This window comes from Balaenoptera acutorostrata, chromosome X, assembly GCF_949987535.1.
Source record: "Balaenoptera acutorostrata chromosome X, mBalAcu1.1, whole genome shotgun sequence".
Lineage (NCBI taxonomy): Eukaryota > Metazoa > Chordata > Mammalia > Artiodactyla > Balaenopteridae > Balaenoptera > Balaenoptera acutorostrata.
This window is the reverse complement of record NC_080085.1, coordinates 103239603-103266138: the sequence shown is the minus strand read 5'-3', so window position 1 is coordinate 103266138 and position 26536 is coordinate 103239603. Positions and strand designations below refer to the sequence as shown.

At 35.5% G+C, this 26536-nt stretch overlaps 1 protein-coding gene across 8 annotated transcripts in view; it reads left to right on the top strand.

Annotated features, from left to right (window-relative positions):
- Positions 1-26536, top strand: part of KLHL13 (kelch like family member 13) — a 185314-nt gene that overhangs the window by 60725 nt on the left and 98053 nt on the right. For 5 of the 8 annotated variants that reach the window (XM_007178368.3, XM_057538982.1, XM_057538977.1 and 2 more), the window contains exon 2: positions 11957-12030. In XM_007178368.3, the coding sequence (XP_007178430.1) occupies positions 11981-12030 (50 nt within the window). In that variant the 5' untranslated portion in view covers positions 11957-11980. Of the gene's footprint in view, positions 1-2127; positions 2210-11956; positions 12031-26536 lie in introns of those variants that run through there. The other 3 variants (XM_028165493.2, XM_057538978.1, XM_057538981.1) reach the window with 2 other exon arrangements.

Here is a 26536-nt window from a genome sequence, read left to right as displayed (position 1 = left end):
AGTCAAGTTTGAGGACCACTGATGTAAATCATAACTTTTATTTTTTCTCGTCCATATTTTCATTTCTCACCTCTTTTTTCTTGCAAAATGTGTATGTAACAGAGTTCACACTCTGTTATATAGAATGGATTATGTATTATATATAATAGAATGGACTGAAGAGCCTGAGACAAATTGCTAACTTTCCAGAGTAAGACTGGGGAGGGGAATGATGAGAAATTAACTCTTCCTTAACCAGGTAAATGGTGGGGGGGGGGAACTTCACCTCAGACAGAGGTTTTTTGAGCGAGAGATATTAAATATATAATTTAGGTTAAGGATTTTGGTGGGTGGCAGAGGGAGACATACTATAATGTCACTCCTATAGATAAGAGTTGTAAACATGAAGTTGCAAGAAATGAAGCCAGCTAAGTTTGGCTATTGACACTTAATAAATGTTAGTTAGATGAAGTTTGGCCCTTATTATATGAGGACAGTAACTATTAGAAAATCAGATAGAATTGCATTAATACAAAGGTAATAACTTCAACATTGGTAAAAAGACGAATGACACCATTAACCAACAGTATATCCCAAAGGCATTCCTAAAGCCTGTTATGAGTGTCAACATGAAAAGGGACTTCCAGTGGATCATATCAAAGAAGGAAGGAGTGGTATTATTGCAAAAAGCAGTGGAACTGCATCGTGTGGGTGTATGGTGTATACCTGTATCGATAAAGAGCAAGATGGCAGTGACCACATGGGGCAGGTTGCCCCCATGACTGTAGCAAGGAAAGTGAAATTATTGAGAAGAGTGGGTCAGTCACCTTGGCATACGGCCTGGGGAAGGAAGAAACTTATGGAACATAGGGATCCAGTCTATTTGGTCAGAGGAAGCCAGGCAGGCTGATCTCTTACATAAAAGGTGTGTTCTGAAAACAGCTGTCACTACAACCGTTTGTACAGTGCAACTGTTATCCTTCATAGCATTGCACATTTTGTTAGGGGTGCATATGTGGGAACATTCTACATAGTCCTAGCTGGTTTTAGATTTTCTCTAGGGAAAATCACCACCCAGCTCAAATCTAATGCTCGATTGTTTTAGGGTAGGACCTCTCAGTACCACAGGTGGGAGGGGAGCATGGTGTCTGTCATGTGTGAAAGCTGAATGATTCGATAGTCTATGACATTTAAAAAATTAACTTTTATATAACAAACTATGCCTGTTTCTTAAATTCAACATTTTGCAATTTCAAAATGATTTTGATTTTTTCGTGATGCTGCTACATATAACTTGATTTAGAGAAAGGCAATTATGTACAATTTTGCTACATTTTGCAGTTTTTCGATTTTGTAGTGTTTAGCACTTTTCACTGATATTTTCTGTCAGCTTTCTTTTCTCATCACTGTATTTATCAGAATTTTAGTTGAAGACAAATGAGTATAGAAACGCTTAAAATTTCTTTTATATAACATCGGCTTAGTTCATAAGCAGGGCTTTCCTTACATGGTGTGAAATTGGTTAGGCATATCTCAAATCTCATTATTTTTAAAGCTGTTGGTTCTTAGATAGGGTAGGAAAGTGAGACTGTGGGTTTTAATTAAATGCTAAGTCATAAACTAGAATCTCTATTTGAAATATTATCGAACTATATGACAGGTGATTGAGAATTACTAGATTTGTGAATTACTTAAAAATTCTTAAGAGTAAAATTGGTTGAACTTAGGCAAGATATCTCAGCCATCAGAAACAGTCTTGTCGGTTTTATTTCTTGTGGTCTAAGTAGAATATTTTAAAGGCAAAACGACAATTAGGTCTTTGTCAGGTGTGTACTCTGAGTAACGACTAGTTTCCCTTTTATTCATCGGAGTATTTATGGCCATGGAGAACTGTGTCTTTTTAATTACATTGTGTGTCTGGGTATATATTTGTCCTTTCTTTTTTTTTCTTAAATGCTGGCATTTGTCTTGTCTGCTTTATCTACACAGTCCCTACTTTAGGACAGAGATAATATATTGTACATTTTTATTTCTTTTTTATTAAAATATTTCAAGCATAGGGAAAAGTACAGAGACCAATATAACAAACACTCATATAACCCCCATTTAGCTATGTAATACCTTAACATTTTGCCATTTTTGTTTCAGATCCTTAGCAAAATGCTAGATACAGGCGCAGCTCCTTGGCGTATCTCTCCCCAGTTGCATTCCTCTCCCTTCCTCTCTGGAGGTAACGACTATGCCAAATTTTCTCATCGTTCCTATGAATATTTTTATGCTTTTCCTACATATGTACGTATGTGTCTATATATCAATCTGGTATTATCCTATGTGCTTTTGAAATTTATTCCATAGTATTGTACTACTTTTAGTTTACATTTTTTTACTGAAGTATAGTTGACTCACGTTGTTATGTCAGTTTCAAGTGTACAGCAAAGTGATTCAGTTATACATATACACACACGCACACACACACATATATATATATTCTTTTTCAGATTCTTTCCCCTTATAGCTTATTACAAAATATTGACTATAGTTTCTGGTGCGATACAGTAGGACCTTGTTGGTTATCTATTTTACATACCGTAGTGTGTATCTGTTAACCCCAAACTCCTAATTTATCCCTCCCTCCCCTTTCCCCTTTGGTAACCATAAGTTTGTTTTCTATGTCTGTGGGTCTATTTTTGTTTTGTATATAAGTTCATTTGTATCATTTTTTTTTTAGATTCCACACATAAGTGATATCATATGATATTTGTCTTTCTCTGTCTGGCTTACTTCACTTAGTATGATAATCTCTAGGTCCATCCATATTGCTGCAAATGGCATTATTTCATTCTTTTTTATGGCTGAGTAGTATTCCATTGTGTATGGATGTGTGTGTGTGTGTGTATACATACACACACACACACACACACATCACATCTTTATCCATTCATCTGTCGATGGACATTTAGGTTGCTTCCACATATGTCTTGGCTATTGTAAATAGTGCTGCTTTGAACATGGGGGTGCATGTATCTTTTTGTATTATGGTTTTCTCTAGATATATGCCCAGGAGTGGGATTGCAGGATCATATGGTAGCTCTATTTTTAGTTTTTTAAGGAACCTCCATACTGCTCTCCATAGTGGCTGCACCAACTTAATGTTCCCACCAACAGTGTAGAAGGGTTCCCTTTTCTCCACACCGTCTTCAGCATTTATTATTTGTAGACTTTTGATGATGGCCATTCTGACCGGTGTCAGGTGATACCTCATTGTAGTTTTGATTTGCATTTCTCTAATAATTAGTGATGTTGAGCATCTTTTCATGTGCCTTTTGGCCATCTGTATATCTTCTTTGGAGAAATGTCTATTTAGGTCTTCTTCCCATTTTTTGATTGAGTTGTTTGTGATTTTTTGATAGTGAACTGTATGAGCTGTTTGTATATTTTGGAGATTAATCCCTCATTGTTTGCATCGTTTGCAAATATTTTCTCACATTCTATAGGTTTTCTTTTTGTTTTGTTTATGGTTTCCTTTGCTGTGCAAAAGCTTTTGAGTTTAATTAGGTCCCATTTATTTATTTTTGTTTTTATTTCCATTAGTCTAGGAGACAGATCCAAAAAGATCTTGCTACAATTTATGTCAAAGAATGTCCTGCCTCTGTTTTCCTCTAGGAGTTTTTTAGCATAATGCTTTTCATATTTACCTGCTCTAGTATCTCCCATTATGAAAACAAAGTAAAACAAAACATTATCTACTTCTATCCTATATCCCTCTCCATCTACCACCTATTTATATCTCTTCCTAAGTGAGTGTTATGTGTGCCTGTTTCCTCTCTTCGTTCTCTCTTGAACCCACAATAATGAAACTTTTCACCACCATTTCATGTAAACAGTTCTTATCAAGGTGGCCAGTGACCTCTGGGTTACCATACCGAGTTGTTATTTCTCCATTCTTCACTTAACCTCTCAACAGCATCTGACACACTTGGTTATCCCTTTCTTCATGTAACACTTTAGTTTACCTTTTAGATTACTACATCTCCCTGGTTTTCCTCCTACCTCATGGCTACTCCTTCTTACTCTTTTTGCCACATTCTCATTAGTTTCTATTTTGAAGTAAATTGAACGGAAAAGTATAGACTGAAAAGTGAACATCTCTCCCTGCTCCCCTCAAAACCCATATTCCCTCTCACTAATAAAAAATATAAACAGGCTTCATTTGTGTGTGCATGTGTGTATAAATTTCATAGGTGGAAACACTGCCTCATTTTAAATTACAATTATTTGTTTATTAATGATTTTTATTTTCTGTACACTTTCTGTTTATATTATTTGCTCACTTTTACTATAGTGTTTTATTGGTTTTATTGATTAAGTGTTCGCGTTTGTGTGTATAAATTAAAATCATTGACTCTGTTGTCTGTCATGTGTATTGTGAATTTTTTTTTGAATTTTATTTATTTTCTTATACAGCAGGTTCTTATTAGTTATCCATTTTACACACATCAGTGTATACATGTCAATCCCAATCTCCCCATTCATCCCACCACCACCACCCCCCCCACCGCTTTCCCCCCTTGGTGTCCATACGTTTGTTCTCTACATCTGTGTCTCAACTTCTGCCCTGCAAACGAGTTCATCTGTACCATTTTTCTTGGTTCCACATACATGCGTTAATATACGATGTTTGTTTTTCTCTTTCTGACTTACTTCACTCTGTATGACAGTCTCTAGATCCATCCACGTCTCTAGAAATGACCCAATTTCATTCCTTTTTATAGCTGAGTAATATTCCATTGTATATAGGTACCACATCTTCTTTATCCATTCGTCTGTTGATGGGCATTTAGGGTGCTTCCATGACCTGGCTATTGTAAATCATGCTGCAATGAACATTGGGGTGCATGTGTCTCTTTGTATTATGGTTTTCTCTGGGTATATGCCCAGGAGCGGGATTGCTGGGTCATATGATAATTCTATTTTTAGTTTTTTAAGGAACCTCCATACTGTTCTCCATAGTGGCTGTATCAATTTACATTCCCACCAAGAGTGCAAGAGGGTTCCCTTTTCTCCACACCCTCTCCAGCATTTGTTGTTTGTAGGTTTTCTGATGATGCCCATTCTAACTGGTGTGAGGTGATACCTCATTGTAGTTTTGATTTGCATTTGTCGAATAATTAGTGATGTTGAGCAGCTTTTCATGTGCTTCTTGGCCATCTATATATCTTCTTTGGAGAAATGTCTATTTAGGTCTTCTGCCCATGTTTTGATTGGGTTGTTTGTTTTTTTAATATTGAGCTGCATGAGCTGTTTATATAATTTGGAGCTTAATCCTTTGTCCATTGATTCGTTTGCAAATATTTTCTCCCATTCTGAGGGTTGTCTTTTCGTGTTCTTTGTAGTTTCCTTTGCTGTGCAAAAGCTTTTAAGCTTCATTAGGTCCCATTTGTTTATTTTTGTTTTTATTTCCATTACTCTAGGAGGTGGATCAAAAAAGATCTTGCTGTGATTTATGTCAAAGAGTGTTCTTCCTATGTTTTCCTCTAAGAGTTTTATAGTGTCCGGTCTTACATTTAGGTCTCAAATCCATTTTGAGTTTATTTTTGTGTGTGGTGTTATGGAGTATTCTAATTTCATTCTTTTACATGTAGCTGTCCAGTTTTCCCAGCACCACTTATTGAAGAGAGTGTCTTTTCTCCATTGTATATCTTTGCCTCCTTTGTCATAGATTAGTTGACCATAGGTGCGTGGGTTTATCTCTGGGCTTTCTATCTTGTTCCATTGATCTATGTTTCTGTTTTTGTGCCAGTACCATATTGTCTTGATTACTGTAGCTTTGTAATATAGTCTGAAGTCAGGGAGTCTGATTCCTCCAGCTCTGTTTTTTTCCCTCAAGACTGCTTTGGCTATTCGGGGTCTTTTGTGTCTCCATACAAATTTTAAGATGATTTGTTCTAGTTCCGTAAAAAATGCCATTGGTAATTTGATAGGGACTGCATTGAATCTGTAGATTGCTTTGGGTAGTATAGTCATTTTCACAATATTGATTCTTCCAATCCAAGAACATGGTATATCTCTCCATCTGTTTGTATCATCTTTAATTTCTTTCATCAGTGTCTTATAGTTTTCTGCATACAGGTTTTTGTCTCCCTAGGTAGGTTTATTCCTAGGTATTTTATTCTTTTTGTTGCAATGGTATATGGGAGTGTCTCCATAATTTCTTTTTCAGATTTTTCATCATTAGTGTATAGGAACGCAAGAGATTTCTGTGCATTAATTTTGTATCCTGAAACTTTACCAAATTCATTGATTAGCTTTAGTAGTTTTCTGGTGACATTTTTAAGATTCTCTATGTATAGTATCATGTCATCTGCAAACAGTGACAGTTTTACTTCTTCTTTTCCAATTTGTATTCCTTTTATTTCTTTTTCTTCTCTGATTGCCGTGGCTAGGACTTCCAAAACTATGTTGAATAATAGTGGTGAGAGTGGACATCCTTTTCTCGTTCCTGATCTTAGAGGAAATGCTTTCAGTTTTTCACCATTGAGAATGATGTTTGCTGTGGGTTTGTCTTATATGGCCTTTATTATGTTGAGGTAGGTTCCCTCTATGCCCACTTTCTGGAGAGTTTTTATCATAAAAGGGTGTTGAATTTTGTCAAAAGCTTTTCCTGCATCTATTGAGATGATCATATGGTTTTTCTTCTTCAATTTGTTAATATGGTGTATCACATTGATTGATTTGCATATATTGAAGAATCCTTGCATCCCTGGGATAAATCCCACTTGATCGTGGTGTATGATCCTTTTAATGTGTTGTTGGATTCTGTTTGCTAGTATTTTGTTGAGGATTTCTGCATCTATATTCATCAGTGATATTGGTCTGTAATTTTGTTTTTTTGTAGCATCTTTGTCCGGTTTTGGTATCAGGGTGATGGTGGCCTCATAGAATGAGTTTGGGAGTGTTCCTTCCTCTGCAATTTTTTGGAAGAGTTTGAGAAGGATGGGTGTTAGCTCTTCTCTAAATGTTTGATATAATTCACCTGTGAAGCCATCTGATCCTGGACTTTTGTTTGTTGGAAGATTTTTAATCACAGTTTCCATTTCATTACTTGTGATTGGTCTGTTCATATTTTCTGTTTCTTCCTGGTTCAGTCTTGTAAGGTTATACCTTTCTAAGAATTTGTCCATTTCTTCCAGGTTGTCCATTTTATTGGCATAGAGTTGCTTGTAGTAGTCTCTTAGGATGCTTTGTATTTCTGCAGTGTCTGTTGTAACTTCTCCTTTTTCATTTCTAATTTTATTGATTTGAGTCCTCTCCCTCTTTTTCTTGATGAGTATGGCTAATGGTTTATCCATTTTGTTTATCTTCTCAAAGAACCAGCTTTTAGTTTTATTGATCTGTGCTATTGTTCTCTTTGTTTCTCTTTCATTTATTTCCACTCTGATCTTTATGACTTCTTTCCTTCTGCTAACTTTGGGTCTTGTTTGTTCTTCTTTCTCTAGTTCCTTTAGATGTAAGGTTAGATTGTTTATTTGAGATTTTTCTTGTTTCTTGAGATAGGCTTGTATAGCTATAAACTTCCCTCTTAGAACTGCTTTTGCTGCATCCCATAGGTTTTGGATTGTTGTGTTTTCATTGTCATTTGTCTCTAGGTATTTTTTTTTCTAGGTATTTTTTGATTTCCTCTTTGATTTCTTCAGTGATCTCTTGGTCATTTAGTAACATATTGTTTAGCCTCCATGTGTTTGTGTTTTTTACGTTTTTTCCCCTGTAGTTCATTTCTAATCTCATAGCGTTGTGGTCAGAAAAGATGCTTGATATGATTTCAATTTTTTTCAATTTACTGAGGCTTGATTTGTGACCCAAGATGTGATCTATCCTGGAGAATGTTCCATGCGCACTTGAGAAGAAAGTGTAATCTGCTGTTTTTGGATGGAATGTCCTATAAATATCAATTAAATCTATCTGGTCTACTGTGTCATTTAAAGCTTCTGTTTCCTTATTTATTTTCATTTTGGATGATCTGTCCATTGGTATAAGTGAGGTGTTAAAGTCCCCCACTATTATTGTGTTACTGTCGATTTCCTCTTTTATAGCTGTTAGCAGTTGCCTTATGTATTGAGGTGCTCCTATGTTGGGTGCATATATATTTATAATTGTTATATCTTCTTCTTGGATTGATCCCTGGATCATTATGTAGTGTCCTTCCTTGTCTCTTGTAACATTCTTTATTTTAAAGTCTATTTTATCTGATATGAGTATAGCTACTCCAGCTTTCTTTTGATTTCCATTTGCATGGAATATCTTTTTCCATCCCCTCACTTTCAGTCTGTATGTGTCCCTAGGTCTGAAGTGGGTCTCTTGTAGACAGCATATATATGGGTCTTGTTTTTGTATCCATTCAGCAAGCCTGTGTCTTTTGGTTGGAGCATTTAATCCATTCACGTTTAAGGTAATTATCGATATGTATGTTCCTATGACCATTTTCTTAATTGTTTTGGGTTTGTTTTTGTAGGTCCTTTTCTTCTCTTGTGTTTCCCAGTTAGAGAAGTTCCTTTAGCATTTGTTGTAGAGCTGGTTTGGTGGTGCTGAATTCTCTTAGCTTTTGCTTGTCTGTAAAGCTTTTGATTTCTCCATCGAATCTAAATGAGATCCTTGCCGGGTAGAGTAATTTTGGTTGTAGATTCTTCCCTTTCATCACTTTAAGTATATCATGACACTCCCTTCTGGCTTGTAGAGTTTCTGCTGAGAAATCAGCTCTTAACCTTATGGGAGTTCCCTTGTATGTTATTTGTCGTTTTTCCCTTGCTGCTTTCAATAATTTTTCTTTGGCTTTAATTTTTGCCAATTTGATTACTATGTATCTCGGCGTGTTTCTCCTTGGGTTTATCCTGTATGGGACTCTCTGTGCTTCCTGGACTTGGGTGGCTATTTCCTTTCCCATGTTAGGGAAGTTTTCGACTATAATCTCTTCAAATATTTTCTCTGGTCCTTTCTCTCTCTCTTCTCCTTCTGGGACCCCTATGATGCGAATGTTGTTGCGTTTAATGTTGTCCCAGAGGTCTCTTAGGCTGTCTTCATTTCTTTTCATTCTTTTTTGTTTATTCTGTTCCGCAGCAGTGAATTCCACCATTCTGTCTTCCAGGTCACTTATCCGTTCTTCTGCCTCAGTTATTCTGCTATTGATTCCTTCTAGTGTAGTTTTCATTTCAGTTATTGTATTTTTCATCTCTGTTTGTTCTTTAATTCTTCTAGGTCTTTGTTAAACATTTCTTGCATCTTCTTGATCTTTGCCTCCATTCTTATTCCGAAGTCCTGGATCATCTTCATTATCATTATTCTGAATTCTTTTTCTGGAAGGTTGCCTATTTCCACTTCGTTTAGTTAGTTTTCTGGGGTTTTATCTTGTTCCTTTCTCTGGTATATAGCCCTCTGCCTTTTCATCTTGTCTGTCTTTCTGTGAATGTGGTTTTTGTTCTACAGGCTGCAGGATTGTAGTTTTTCTTGCTTCTGCTGTCTGCCCTGTGGTCGTTGAGGCTATCTAAGAAGCTTGATGGGAGGCTCTGGTGGTGGGTAGAACTCACCATTGTTGTTTTTGTTTTCAGTGTTTTTCCTTCTTTCTATACCCTACCTCACTTGATATCATCACCATTTCCCCCTGTTACTTAAATAGATTTTGTCTTTGATATATCTCCTTATCCCTTTAAAATCTGTCAGTGATCTGTCATAAGTCCTAGTTCTTCCTGCCTGCCCTCATAGTCCTTGTCTGTGCTCTCATTTCATGCCTTGATTTTGGAAGTAGTTTCTTATCGGTCTCCATACTTCTGGTCTCTCTCTCTCTGATCCACCACCACATTGCAGGCAGTGTTAATTTTCTAATACGTATGTTTGATCATACAAACTCCATGGTTAAAAATGGTTGGTTTCATTTATATCCTGCATAAGTTGATCACATGCACTTACTTCCTCTCTCTTCCTAACTCCATTAAAATGATTGTAAAGAAATGGAAAAATTCAAAAGGGCAAAGAGAACAGGAATGGAAACACTGACAGATGTAAGGTTGGAACTGTTTTTTTACTTAGAGCAAAGGAAGTTACAACTCTAATATCTTCCCCTACATGAACTTTCGAGAGAAACCAACTCATTCTTCCCATAGAATTCCTAATATTTCAAGACTTGGAGGCACCTGGTCTGTAGAAGGCAGGAATGAGTCATGAGATTGAAAGCATGGGCTGTTCTTTGAAAGTCTAAAATAAGTCGCTGAAGTCTCCTGTACCATCACCCCCTCTCTGCTCCTCTGGAGACCAGAGGTTTATTATGTGGAGAATTTGACAGGAGAGCCCCAGACTCAGAGATCCAGGTGCAGCAAGTGGATTGCTTAAAACGATGGGATTACGTGAAAGTTTGCATACCTAATTTTGGGACCTGTATGTTCTACCCTAGATGCAGTTGGTAAAAAGTTTCATGAATTAATTATTTTCACATTCCCAGATTCCTGGGAATCTTGGCACATCTTCTAAAAAAGCATGTAGCCTAAACAAAATTAAAATTTCTCAACCTCTCAAAATTCTCTCACTGGTTAAACATTTTTAGAAAAGGTAAGTCAAAAGTCAGTTGATTTTGAGATGCTTAAAAAATTTATTTTGTTTAGGCTGCTCAGTTTCTTTACTTGTAATAACAGGATTATAAGCAGAGAAATGCGATTGTGCAAATAATTATGAATGCTATGTTGTCATTTGATTTGTTTCTTTTTTAGAGTTTTGAAGACCCAAGAAACAGTGTACAGTTGACCCTGAAACAGCACAGGAGTTAGGGGCGCCAACCCCTAAACAGTTGAAAAGCCTTGTACTGCTATCTCTGCTTTTAAAAATAGAAGAAGAATTGATAAATGATGCACCCAAGGGCAGGAAGTTGAAACAGTTTGGATAGAATCAGGACTGAAACCCTAGTTCTTTTGATTCCACATATTATGATCTCTAATTGAACACAAGCTTTTCCCCACACTTAGTTAATTTAAAGATTTGTAAAATGAAAATGCAGGCACTATATTTATTGAAAAAATGTGTAAGTGGACCTGCACAGTTCAAACCTGTGTTGTTCATGGTCAACTGTACTTTTTCCCCTTCTACTTCTTTTCCTTTTGCCCCTAAATTAAGGGACAGGGACAGGTGAAGGCAGGGAACAATGAAGAAAATCTTTTTTCCTCTAGCTTAATTATTTTAGGTTTTCAAGTAGTTTTATAACAAACATAATTATGTTAACAAACTAAACTGGATACTATACCTTTTTATCTTCCCAATGCAATAAATTGATTTTATTAACAAGAAACATTTATGTAAATTATATATTCTTGCTTCCCAATATATTTGAAATTAATAGAATACATTAAATATACTCTCTATCTCTAATGCAAAGCATCCACATTACTAAAAACAAATATATACTATAGTTTACTACCACCTCGCCTGCTCCTTTCCCATAAAAACAATGTTCCTACCTCCAATACCTATTTTATATCTTTAAGGTTTAAAAATCTTTAAACAATCTTTCTATCCTTAATTTTGACCAACCACTTCGAAAATCGTGGGCCCTGCATATGGGCCTCACAGGCCTCAAGTCCTGCTGGTAACTCTTCTCAACTTCTCTGTCTCACACAACTTCACACATACGCCCGAGGTCTTCTGACTCTCATTTAATCCATCTTCCTGTATACACGGTGGTTTTACCATAGATCATTGTTGGCTAATGATTTCACATGAAATCAGTCAGTACTCTTTAATGATTTTAGTGTTGAATTTCGTAGGTATTTTGACTATTGCAGATTCAGTTTCTTAATTTTCATAAGCTGTAATATGGATATTAGGTACATGGACATACATTTTGCCTATCGCAAAATATGTAAAATATTACAAAGGTAGCATAATATGAAAATTCTAGTGTTGATTTTCATAGTAAATATTGACTTCTTTTCCTCCTGAACAGGTCATTCTCCAACTTTTAGAGGTGATGGATCATCTGCATAGAGGGGAATCAGTTGCTGCAATACTCCGTAACCGGTATGTTTATGGAAGCAATTTACCTTATAAGTTATATAATGTCTCTTCTGCTTATTTATTTACCTAACATAGTTGGTACTCAATAAATATTTGTTGAATACCTGGCATAAAATAAAAGTATTTGCTATATGAGTGAATAAAAGAATGCCTGGGTGACAAAGAAATGGAATGAAGAACATGTTAATGACTGTGTGTTCTGAGCTAATGAAAAAAATAGAAAATATAATCAGAAATTAAAATTGGTGTACATTGTGAACACCTGGAATTCAGTCAGTGGAGCTATTGATTTGAATTTTTAGTTTTAAAGCATACCAATGAATAAATACTGGTATCTGTTGCTTACGAATAGATGTCTCAATGAAGTATTTTTTTAAATAATATTGCCCTGTGATTGCGTGTACCTTTCTATTATTTAAAATTCCAGTTAAAACCTTTTTAGGGAGTTCTGAGAAATTGAGAGCTTCCTCTGTCAGTTTAGGATTTTAAATTCGTGGTTTAAAAAAACGTAGCCTTTACTTTGCAGGTGTGAAAGAGTATCCCTTATTCCCAATAGTTTAATTGTATGGTTTGGGTGAAATATTTGAAATAATATGCTGGAGTTGTCTGTATCATGGTTCTGACAGTTACTAGTGTAGTCTTGGTTAAGTTTTTTAATTGCTCTGGGCCTTAACTTTCTCGTCTGTGAATTGGGGATAATAATAATAATACCTATATCTCAAGGTTGTTTTGAGGATTAAAAAAGTGTCTATTGGGTGTGTGTGTTTGTGTGGAGAGAGAGAGCTTGGCAAGTAATTCACGGTATATCAGTGCTTGTGTTGAAATATAAATGTGGGATTTTAACTATTTTGAAAATACAATATTTGTGTTACTAAATTCTAAAGTACTTTAAAAATAGGTGTGTCTTAAAAGAATATGGAAAGGGGGGAAAGGTTGAAGTATAAAGGGTACACATATAATGTCATTGTTATTTGAAAGATACCATGCTAGGAATTGTACATAATATTCCCATCAAGGAAATATTGTATGAAAGGTACATGCTTGTTGGAATGTGGGCAAGGGGCTGTAAGGTAGACTTGTTCAGAGATACTGAAAGCCAGGAGATCACAGCAGGAATCATGTGGTGCCACGTTGGGTGAAAAGATAGAAGAGTAGATTGCTGGGCCGGTTGGAGGGGGGAAGTTGTGCCGAATACCTAATGGTGAACTGAGTCTGTAGAGTTCAAGCACTGCTGAAGTGGGGATTCTATATCAGACATTTGGAAGAGGAACTAGTAGGACGGCAGGATTTCCTAAGCTCAAGTTGATAACTGTGGTGGTTATAGCATAATTGAATTTGTTTCCATTATTATTATTGAGATATAATTGCATACAGTAAAATACACATACATTTAAGTATACATCTTGATTTATTTTTATACATGCAGACATCCAGGTAACCACAACCCAGGTCAAGATAGAAAACAATGCCATCCCTCCAGAGAATTCCCTCATTCCCCTTTCCAGTTCGTGTCCCCTGCCTTCCTACTGACTTACATATTTTGGGTTAGTGTTCCTTGTTCTTGAACTTCATGTAAATGGAGTCAAACACTGTGTATTCTTTTGTGTATGGCTTCTGTTGTTCAAAATAATGTTTTTGAAATCCACCATCCTTGCAGGTATCTGTAGTTTCTTCTTTTTTTTATTGCTCTGTAGTGTTCCATTGTTTAAATATACCACAGTTTGTTTATCCATTTCTTGTTGAGAGTCACTTAAGTTATACCCATTATTTGGCTATTATGAATTAAGCTGTTGTTGACATTTTTTAGCAAATCTTTTTGTGGCCATATACACTAATTTCCTTTGGATATATACCTAGAAGTAGAATTGATGGGTCATAGGAGATGTATACATATATTTATTTAATTTATTTAACATTCGTAGAAACTGCCAAACACTTTTTTAAAGTGGTTATACCATTTTCTTTTCTGACCAGTAATAAGTGAGAACCCTCACAAACTCTTGGTATTTAATTTTAGCTATTCTCTTGGGTATATAGTTGTTTCCCACTATGGTTTTCTCTTTGCATTTTCCTCACGTGTTTATTAGCTATTTGTCTTTTAGAAGTATCTGTTCAAATCTTTTGCCCATTTAAAAAATGGGGGTTTTTTTCTCTTTGAGTTTTAAGAGTTTTAAAATTTTTTCTTGATATTTAGATGTATGTATTATGAATATTTTCTTCCAGTCTGTAGCTGGCCATCCCATTTTCTTGTTTGTGTCTTTTGGTGAGCAGTTTTATTTTTGTTTCATTTTGATGAAGTTCAATTTATCATTTTTTTTCTTTTATGCTCAGTAATTTTTGCATCTTTCTAAGAAATCTTTACCCTCCCAAATTTCAGGCTTTCTTCCTGATGTTTTATGGTTTTAGCCCTCACATTATAAGTGTATTCTTGACCAGAAACTTAAATAAATGAACTTATGACCTGTTTGTATACACAAATTACGGATCAGTTTCATATTCTAAATAAAACACAAACCAAACACATTTAGGAATGTATGAAAAGTATTAACCCTTTGTGACTAGGAAAGTTTTACCCCAGAGTGTGAATTCCTTAATACCATGAAAGCTACTCATATGACGCATCCTGTCAATAGATCTCATAAGAAATAAAAGGTACAGTAAATGCTGAAGGTGTTTGAAAAAAATTCATTGCCCATAAGAATAAAGAATTAGTGATAGAAAGTTGCACTCTTAACAAGAAAAGTAATTATCTCTCTGAAACCAACAAGCAAGCATCGCACTTAATGATAAATGTAAGAGTTGTTCCTTAAGCAGCAACAAAACAAATATGCCCTCTAATTACCACTTTAAAATATGTATCTATAAACTATGGCCAATGTCAATAAAGAGGCATACTTAACAGGAAGGAGGAGACAAAAAAATGATCAAGTTTTAGAAGATAGACTCATGTGCCTGCAAAAGCTAAGACATAAAAACAACTTCTTAATTGATAGAATTTTAATATAAGTTCTAAATATAGTTGAATATAAGATAAAAATAAAAACCAGTACCTTTTATCTATATTACAAATAGTCATTTAAAATATATAATGGAAAACATTCCATTTCCAAAAGCCATAAAATGTAAATATTTAGTAATAACCCCAACAAAAATTTCTAGGACCTATATGAAGAAAATTTAAAAATTCAACTGAGAGATAGGAAAGAAGATATTTTTTAAAAATGGAGAGACATGCGATGGTCCTTGATTAAAAGGCTAAATTTTAGAAAGAGCTCTTCCCAAATTGTTATATAGATTTAACACGAATTTAGTAGGAAATTTAAAATTTTGTTAAGGTGATTATTCAATAAGATAATGAATGTATGAAAGAAATGTATCCCCATTGCTTAATACAATGTCTGACATGTAGTAATTGCTGGTCAAAAAAAATCTAATTTTTCTATTTATAATTCAACAAACATTTATTGTGTAATTGCTAAGTGCTAAACATTTTCAGGTGCTAAAATATGATGATAAATATTAAAAGTGATGAATCTTTGTTCTGTTGGAGAAAGTTAATGTCGAAAATTAATAAACAAGGTAGGAAGATAAAGAATTAAGGGTGGAGGGTGGCAATGCAGAATAACATCAACCTGTTATTAGTCTTAGATGTTTTTAGTCTTGCAATCTACCATTCATCATATGTTTTACCCTATTAGGACTTTTATTCCAGTGATTCATTCAGTACAGGGAAAGGTCAGCCATATGTGTCTTGCTTTGTTGCAAACAGCATCTCAGTGTGAGCATCGTCCTCATGTACACATTACGGTAATGTCAGGGAGACATTTGGTTAAGAGTCACCCAGTTGGTGTTATGGTGGTAGTGTGTACTGATGGGGTTCCTAGCTGTAATAAGGATTTCTGCAGTGACGTGTAAAGCTCTAACAGTGTTCCAGTTTTCTAAAAGTACTCTTTGATAAATAAAACACAGTATGTAATATTGTCTGGTGTTTGCAATAAGGAAAAAGAGTGCCAAACACTGTATAATTGGATTTTCATCCCTTTAACAAATATTATGCACCACTTACTGTGCACGGTGTTAGGGATATGGCAGTGAATGATAATACATGGTTCCCTGCCAGTTTGGTGGTTATTATAGTAGTCAAAATAAGAAATGAGGAGAGTCTGAACAGAGGTGATAGCAGTGGAAATGAAGAAGACGGGAGGGGAGGGAGCTGTGAAATATTTAGGGGTAACTTTAACAATACTGGGCGTTCAACTAGATTCTTCACACTCTAGTCAACATGATCTTTTAAAATTGATTATCTGATAATGTGGTCCAGATTGCCCTTTCCTGTCCCTGACTATTGAAATCCTACCTGTTCTCCAAGACCCAGATCAAATTCAGTGCCCTATGTATCAACCTTCCCTGAGCAATCCAAGCAGATAATCAGGAGGTCTCTTTTGCCTCTGAACTGGTTTTTTTCCCTGTAGTGAATTTTATCACATTCGGCTCTGCATTGAAGTTAATTTGAACATGTCTTTGCTTACAGCGTCATTAAGAGAGCTCTTTCAGAGCGTGACTACCTGTATCTAATGTATATTTACATCACATTGCATATAATGCAGGATTTTGTACATAATAGGCATTCATTAAATATTTATAGAAGTTATAACATTTATCAATAATTATTTGTTGCTGATGATTTTATTTGGTTAAATTGTTTAGGGTAGTTTTGTTTCCCACAGTCAATTTTTACTAATAGTTAAGCAATTGAATATTAAGCAACAATCTTTAAGTTGTAAAATAGACTAATGAAATTTATTACAGATTCTAGGAATAAGCTCAGACTTTTTTTACTGGCTTACTATATAATCATTTCTTAATAGTATATGATGCCAAGGGAACACAGGACTTTCAATCTGGTCATTTGATATTTTAAAATATTGAGCCTTCACTATTTGTCAAGCGCTGACCTCATCTGTAACATTTAAGGACTGGAAGATCCCGACCTTCCTTTTAGTTTTAAAAGTCTGGAATTATATCTTTAAACCTAAGCACACAGTAGGTGATAAATAAACACATCTTTGATTAACCTTGAGGATGGTCAGTCATTGAAGATGTCCTTTTTATTACTGTTTTCACAATTTGACTTTATAAACTTCCATGAAAGTATGGTTATTTATGCTTTTTAAAGATTAAAAATTTATGAGGATCTAGTTTTACCTTTGCTAAATTGAGTCAGTGATTATAATAAGGTTAAATCTTAGGCTAGAAGATGCCTATAAGCATTATAATATGAGGGTAATGCACGAATTTCTGAGGCCAGTTAAATTTTATACAGTGGACTTTTATTTTGGCTCAGAAATTGTGTAGGTCTTGGTTACCCATTATAATTGTCGTAATACATTGCTGTAGGTGCACGTTTATCAGCATATTTGTTCCTCTTACCGAATAGTTGCATATCTTTATACAAAGGACGTGAACTTTTTAGTAATGTTGCCTGTTTGATCTTTCTAGAGAATTTTCCAGGCCATAGAAAGTGTTCCTGCTTCTGGGGAGAGGAATTACTACCCTGATTCCCCTTTCTATGTCTTAAATGTTCCTGTTCATAATTCTGTAAATGTTCTACACATTCTTTCTGGGACATCTCATCTACAGCCATTAGTTGAATCCCAAACTATATGTGAAGACCTTAACATTTCTATCTATTTAACATTTAAATCTTTTTCATGAGTCCCCAACTAAAAAGTGCTGTATTCCTCTCTCTACCAGTTTGTTCATTTGTTTTGACTTTACAAGTAATGCATATTTATTATAGAACACTTAAAAATAACAAATTATATACAGAGAAAATAATCACTGAAAGTAACTCTGTTAACCCCTTAATGCATTTTCACTCTAGTCTTTTGGTGCATTTTGAAATGTAACTGAAGTTGTAATTATTGAACATGATATGATTCTAGTGTTGTACTTAAGAGCAGAGGCTTTGAAGTCTTCCAAATACAGGTTCAGATCAAGCTTTGCTTCTTGCTAGCTGTGTGAACTTTGGAAAGTTTCTTAACCTCTCTGAGTCTGTTTCCTCATCTATAAAATAAAAGAGTATCATTGTTTGGGATTGTTCTGAGAATAAAATAAAATTTTGTAAGGTAGTCACATTCCTGGTACATGGTAAATTCTCAATAAATGGAAGCACTTACTGTTTTATTATACTGTATATCATGTCTGTATCCTGCTGTTTTTCTTAGTTGTATCATGAACATTTTCATATGTTAATAAAAACTTGTAGTAGATATAATAGCTGCAAAGTATAAACTCTTTCACGGTAAAAATGATTTCTTAAATATTTAGGTTGGATCCACTTTTGGGGTGTTATTTGTTTTAGTGTCTTCCATATCTATCATATTTTCTCTCCTCACTTTAATATTTGTTATCTTTTTTCCTTTTACTTAATGAATTTATTTTATACTGTATCAGACTCTCTCTTTACTCCCTCTGATACACATTTTGGTTGTTACTCTGGTTTAGTTTCCTGGTAGTTGGCTAATACAATTTATTGCTTTCCTCATCTGATCATGTTATCTTATTTGGCTTCCTCTTCCTGCTTTACTGAGGCCATGTTTTCTCATTCTCCTGAATGTGACAAAGGCTTTCAACATTGTTTTCTGACTCCTATATGAAAGCATTTGCAGAGTTCTGCTCTTTCTCTGAGTCTTTATAATGACAAATCTCCTTTTCCTTGTTTTTCAATACATTTTCATTGCTCCCATGCTAGTTGTTTTTCTGTTTGTTTATTCTCAAAGGAAGAAAGATTCCTTGAATGGCCTTTGTACTGGCTGTTCCCTTTGTCTGAAACGTTCTTCCCCATGGTCTTTGTGTGGCTGGTTCTTCTTTTCAGATCTCCACTTAAATGTTCACTTAAAGGTTTTCTTTGACTACCCACTCTAAAGCGGTCACTTGTTTAGTGTCACACCCCCCCCCCTAGTTTCATTCTCTGCATGACTCATCACTACCACTATTAGGTATTTTCCTTCTTTGTTTATTATCTATCCCTTTTTGCTAAAATAGAAGCTCTAGGAGGTCAGGGATCTTGTCTGTCTTGATTATCTTTTTCCCCAGCCAAGATTCCTGACCTTGTTTATTTTATTTTATTTTTTTAATTTTTATTTTATATTGGAGTGGAGCTGGTTAACAATGTTGGGTTAGTTTCAGGTGTACAGCAAAGTGATTCAGTTGTACATATACATGTATCTTTTCTTTTTCAAATTCTTTTCCCATTTAGATTATTATAGAATATTGAGCACTGTTTCCTGTGCTATGTAGTAGGTCCTTGTTGGTTATCTATTTTAAATATAGCAGTGTGTACTTTAATTTTAGCACCTACCACCATGTCTTGTACATATTAGTTGCTCAGTAGGTATTTGCCTACTGAATGAATTGACCATTGCCCCTTTATGTGCTCTTGGGTACTAATCCAACCCCTTCCTCAGAGTTTTACCCATGAGCCAATACTGATAGAAATAAATGACTGAAATAAATAGATGAGGGAGAAGAGACAATTCTTCCTTGCAGAACAATTCTGAATTTTATATATGTACGAATGTGTGTGTTTGTATGTATATATTTCCCCCATTCAACAGATGGAACTTCATCTATCTCCCCCCTTGAGTGTGGACTTAATGATTTGCTTTCCAAAGGAAAGGAAAAAACAGTACCTTTATAGTGAAGAAATCTGGCAAATACTACCTGTGGTAGACTTCATAGTGGCCCTCCAAAGATGTCTGCATATTAGTCCACAGAACCTGTGACTGATACTGTATGTGGCAAAAACAGACTTTGCAGATGTGATCAAGTTAAGGACCTTGAGGTGGGGAAATTATCCTGGATTATCCAGGAGAGCCCAGTGTAATCACAAGGGTCCTCATAAAAGGGATGCAGGTGGATTCAGAGTCAGAAAAGGGAGATGTGATGATGGAAGGAGAGTTTGGAGCCATGCTATTTGAAGATGGAGGAAGGTGTCATGAGCCGTAGAATGCAGGTGGCCTCTAGAAGCTGGAAAAGACAAAGAAACAAATTCTCCCCTCAAGCCCTGCCAATACCTTGATTCTAGACTTCTGACCTCCAAAACATTAAGATAGTCAATTTGTGTTGTTTAAAGCTGTTAAGATTGTAGTTATTTGTCACAGCGGTAATAAGAAATGAATATACCATGTATCCAGAGTCTGGCACACAGGCTTCCCAGTATATAGCAATATTTGTAATTTCTGACTTGATATGAACACAAGAGAGGTATCAGGGGTGGACAGTGGAAGGGAACAGCACCTTTGCTAGGTCTGTTTCCATACCTGTGCTGTATTTTCTCACTTTTTGTGTCTGTTAGATATTTAGCGGTAAGTTGGGGGTGGCAGGATCAGAGGCTACTAGCTATTTGTTATTTAAATTTAGACACTCATGTATTCATCTTAAAGTTTTCCTTACCCAATTGTGTAATTTATGCTCACTGTGAAGTATTTGGAAAAATATGGAAAAGTATAATTCTACTGTACTGAAAGCACTGTTAATATTTTGAAACTCATAAATACAAGTGTTTATTCAACATGGAGATTGCCTGGTATTGTAAACACGATGGGTCCAAACCTGTCTCATCTCTGTCCCCAGAACCTGCTTCCTCATCTGTGGTCTTGGCCTTGCTTAGAGACACTGCCATTCACTCAGAAAGTCGGCCATCATCCAGGACTCTTCTTTCTTTCTCATTCCCCATATTCAGTCAGTCACCAAGTCCCCTTTCTCTTTCCTAATTATTTCTCCAATCCACTCCCTCTACTGCTTTATTCTTATTACCTCCTTCTTATTTCAGACCCACATAGTTTGTCACCTAGATCTTTATAATATCCTTCTAAACTGATTTTTGGCCTCCAGTCTTAAACCTCTTTTACCTCCCACCTCCTTCTCCCTCTCCAGTCAATCCCTCCTGTTACAGCCATAATGATCTTTCTGGAATGTAAAGATGGATGTTCATATCGCTTCCTTGTTTAGATTTCTTCACTGGCTCACAGTATGGCAAGGCCTTTCGTGCGGCTCCTCTCTGCCTGCCTAGCCTCATCTCCTGCCTAGAGCACGTGTTGTTGCCCTCCCTCAAAATTGGGAGGTGATATGTTTCCTCCTGTTTCCATCCCTCTTGCTGTTACGCCTTCTCCCTGGTTGTTGGCCTAACCAACTCCTGTTTATCCTTCAAGACCCAGCAAAGGTATTATTAACTCCTCTGTGATACTTTCACTGACATGTACCCCATTCCTCTTCCAAACAGAATTAGGTATTCTTTTCTTATGGCTCCCATAGTATCAACTCTTATTTCAATGGTGGTGGTAGTGGTGATCAAAGTCCCAATAGTAGCGCTAGTTGTATTTGAGTAGTCATTATAATAGCTGACACATATAGCATTTACTTTGTGCCAGGTTCGAACTCTTTTATACACACACACACACACACACACACACACACACACACACACACATATATATAATTCTATATTCCTTATTCCAAATTTATCTTATTCTCATAATAACCCCATGAAGAAGGTACTATCATTATTCTCATTCTACAAATGAGTATATCGAGGCACAGAAAAATTTAAGTAAGTTGTCCAGGGTCACGTAGCTAATAAGCATGGATGCAGGGCTCACACCCAGGAAGTTCAGCTCAGAGTCTGTGCATTTAACCATATGCCTGTCTGTCTCCTTCCCTGGGTTGTGAACTCCCTTAGGACTTTTTACCTACTACCCATGATGTTGACCCTAAGGCCAAGGTATTTCTGCTGTATTTTGGAAGTGCATACTATTAGTAGGTTAAGTGCTATAAATGAATTGGGAACCTGGAAACTGATAAAAGTAAGTTTTTCTTTAAAAAGTTTTCTCTTCTCTCCTTTTCCAATCCTTCAGTTTTTCCCCCTTTTCATCTTCCCAACAAATGCAGTTGCATGGGAAGTGTTGAAAGATTATGTAAAATTTCCAAAGGCTCCTGAACCACAGTTGGGTCATGGGTTACATGGGACTAGGAACATGGACCCATGAAATAATTCAGAGCCTTAGCGATGTGGATGCTTTTTAAAAATATACAGTCAGACAACAAAGTTTTCCTTCTGGTTATCAGTGTTGTGTGATATTTTGACTTCCTATCTCCTAATACTTTTCTTTCTGCCATTGCTTCATTTTAGATTAAAATGAATAGAAAAAGAGTAATACCTTTTCTTTTTCCTGGAAGGAAGCTCTACTCTTCCTTTGGATTGTAGTTTCTGTGCCTGCCTTTGGGTTTTAGCTATGGCAATCCCAAGCTTTGTGACCCTCAGGCAGCCCTATTATGGGTCTCCTCTGAAAGCCCAAGGCCTTAATATGCCATTGAGGGAAAGGGAACGTGTCCTCCTCCCTTACTTCCTACCCTTACTGGGTAGATAATGAAATAAATTCTTCCCAAAGGTGGAGACATTTTCCTTTATCAGCACAACATGGCATAGCTGACATAGATACGAGCTCCAGATAGCTAGAAAGAAATCCTCTGGTGATGTTAGCAATCTGCTTTTCGGGAAACAAAATAACAGAGGCAGCAGAGTGAATCTGAATTAAACTTGTTTTTGACAGGAGCTGTGCCTAGATATAGACAGTGTCCTTTATTTTTCCTGGCACATTATTGAAAAGAGTATTATGTAACTTCGCCTGAACTTGTCTGAGATCAGCCATTGTCCAGAGCTGGCTAGAACATACTTTTCTCTCTAGGTTCCCTGAGGCAGTGCTAAAACCAATAAGGCCTCTAGGGAGAGAATAGCTATTTGATCTCCAGACCCTACAGTCTGCCCCTTCACGTTACATTTATCCGTTGACCGTGTGGCATGAAGGGGAAAGTACATAAATATTAGCTTTTGATCCCATACTCCTACCCATTTCCTTTAAGGGTAGTTCATTACCTGATAGACCCTTCTGTTGAAAAGGCAGAGTGCAGTCCTGAGTTTGAAAAACGCTGTTTTCTGGTCCTGGCTCTGCCAACATAACAGTGGCAATTTATTTAATATGCTATCAATTTCTTTCTTTTTCTTTCTCCTTTTTTTCCAGACAGAAATACTTTCTTTCTCCTGTCTTGAAAATTAATGAGATGATATGCTTGAATTACTTTGTTCTCCCTGGAAGGTAGACCCTCCAGCAGGTCAAGTTGATTTTTGAAAGGAGTTGAAAACAGAGTTACGGCTATTTGTTTTTCTAAGAATAGTTGTGGCTCCACAAAAAAGAGACTGCATTTCTTTAGAGATAGAAAAAGATTGTAGAGATGTTGTACAACCCTCTTAAATATAAAACGAAAGGGAATCCGATATGCAAAGGGGAGAGAACTTCTCCAAGTTCGCATAGCAAGGGAAAGAGCCAAGACACGAGTACCCAGGTTTTCTGACATGAAGTGTCATTTTTACCTCAGAAACCTACATTTTGCACATTTAAAGCAAAAAAAGTAGTTTCTATAATTAAACGTTTTCTGTCAGATTTTCGGTATTGTATGGTGCATAAATTTTGTATTTACAGTTAAATTGGTATATAGTCTATCATTATTTATATGTGTAAAACACTTTTGGCTAAACAGTTCAAGTAGTTTCTTTTCTGTGAGACGGATAAGTATTAATAAGGGAATTAATGCTTACATTAATTACAATAAGGGAATAAGTCTTAATCTAATAATCAGTGGCAAGTAGGGAGGTAGATAAAAATAGATCGAAACATAACCCAGTGTCCTAAACGTTACTATGAGCGCTATTCTAGTGTAGTATTTGGCCATAAACATGTATTTAATGACACGTCTGCATCCAGACACAGCTCTTGCTGTTAACAACGTTGTTAATTCAATTTCAACTCATTCTCCTGCCTCAGTCATTTTGTTTCCCCTAAAACAGATTGCTAAAACCATCAATTTCTTTCCAGCTGTCTATAGTCCCAGGTATTAGTTTCCTCTTGCTGCTGTAACAAATAACCAGAATCTCAGTGCTTAAAACAACACAGATTTATTATCTTGCAGTTCTGGAGGTCATGGGGCTAAACTCAAGGTATAGGCAGGACTGCGTTCCTTTTGCAGTCTTTAAGGGAGAATCTGCTTCCTTACCTTTCTCAGCTTTCAGAGGCCGCCTGCACTCCTTTGCTCTCTTCCTCCATCTTCAAAGCCAGCAACAGTGGGTTGAGTTCATTTCACATCTCATCACTTGGACCTCTTCTGCTTCCTTCTTCCAATTTTAAGAATGCTCATGATTATATTGAGCCTACTTGAATAATCCGGTATAATCCCCCCATTTCATAGCCCTCAGTTTAATCACATCTGCAAAGTCTTTTTTGCCATGTCAAGTAACATATTCACGGGTCTTGGGGATTAGGCAGTGTTCTGGGGATTAGGCCATTGTCTTGCTCACCACACTCAGTATCCATGTCTACACTACCATGCTGTGTGTTTGTCTTCTGAGAGTGTTAAGATATTGGCTCTTTTTCAGTTTTAAGAATTATTTTCTAAAACATTTATCACAAATTCTTATTCCAGTGCCCCTCATGTGCTTTCCTTCCCTTTTCTTTAAAAAATATATTTTATTTATTTATTTATTTGGCCACGCCACGCAGCTTGCAGGATTTAGTTCCCTGACAAGGGATTGAACCTGGGCCCTCAGCAGTGAAAGCACCACATCCTAACCACTGGACCACCAGGGAATTCCCTTCCTTCCCTTATTAAGAGAATTTTTACACATTACAGATGAAATAATATGTATACATATATGTATATGAAAATTACAGAAGTTTTGGAAAATGCAGAAAAGAAAATAAATCACACATTATTTCACCTTATCTAAGGTTACTGTGTTGGCGTACATCCTTTCAACTGTTTTTCCATGCATACATTTTACATGGTCATCATGTATGTACAATTTTGTATTTTACAAAGTGATGCCATTAACACTTTCCATATTGTTAATAATCTACTTAATAATCACCTAATGAAGAAAATAACATTTTTTAAATAAAGTTAATCTACGTATAGTAGAAAATTTAGAAAATACAAAAATGTATAAACAAAAAATAATTTCTAATGTCATTATTCAGATTTAACTACTCTTTTAACATTTAGCTATATTTCACTCAGCCATTTTTTCCTCCCTTTTTTTAAATAAAGTAAAATTAGACTCATACCTTATACATATTTTTATATCATGTTTTTCTCTAATAATGCAGTTTTAACATTTCCCCATATTACTACTATATATTGTTCTAAATGGTACAATTTAAAATAAATAGTATTGCAAAATTAATATATCTCATTATTTTTAGAACTTAGAAAGTACTTTTATGAAAATTTATATCATTCAGTTATTTAACTACTCGGTTAATATATTGGTCTATATTTATATAAAATGTGTGTGTATGTATTATTTTTATAAAAATAGGCTCATATTATAGATATTATTTTGTATTTGTAGTTTTCACATAATATATCAAGAGTATCATTCTGTGTCCTCATTCCTTTTCATCATCACTCAACGTGATATGCTTATAAAATGCTATCTGGAACATAATAAGCACTAAAATATTTCCCCTTAAGGTTGTTATCATCAACCTCATTATAGGTATTATTTTAGTGTATGCATGTACCAAAATTTATATTAGCATTTCCCAATTTGTAATACTTTTTATTTTGAAACAATCTCAAATTTACAGAAAAACTATAATATCAGTACACAGAACTCTTCTTTTTCTTGAACCATTTTAGAGTAACTTGCTGACACAATGCCCATTAGCCCCAAATTCTCTAGTGTATAACTCCTATAAATGAGAACATTCTCCTATATAACCTCAATTCAACCATCAAAATCAGGAAATTAACATTAATCCATTACCACATTCTAATCAAGGCCCATTCAGATATTTCCAATTATCCCCAAAATGTTCTTGATAGCAAAAAGTTCCAGTTCAGAATCATGCATTGCATTTAATTGTAATATCACTTCAGTTTTCTTCATATGGAACACTTCCTCAGTCTTTCCTTGACTTTCATGACCTTGACACTTTTGAGGACTAAAGGCCAACTATTTTGTAAAATGTCCTTCAGTTTGGCTTAGTCCTAATGGTTTGTCATGATTCTGTTCAGGTTTTCCTTCTTTAGCAGGAATTGCACAGAAGTGAAACTGTATTCTCATTGCAGCCTATCAGGTGACATGTGATTTTAATTTGTCCCATATTGGTGATGTTAACTTGATTAAGCTGCTGTCTGTCAGGCTTCTCCACTGTAAAATTACTTTTTCTCTCCCTTCTAATGAATGGTGTTTCTGGGCAGGTAGTGGGAGTACTTTGAGACTCTATAAATATCTTGTTCCTCATCAAACTTTTTTTTTACTTGAAGTATAGTTGATTTACAGTATTGTGTTAGTTTCAGGTGTACAGCAAAGTGATTCAGTTATAAATATATATATTTTTCAGATTATTTTCCATTATATGTTATTATAAGATATTGAATATAATTCCCT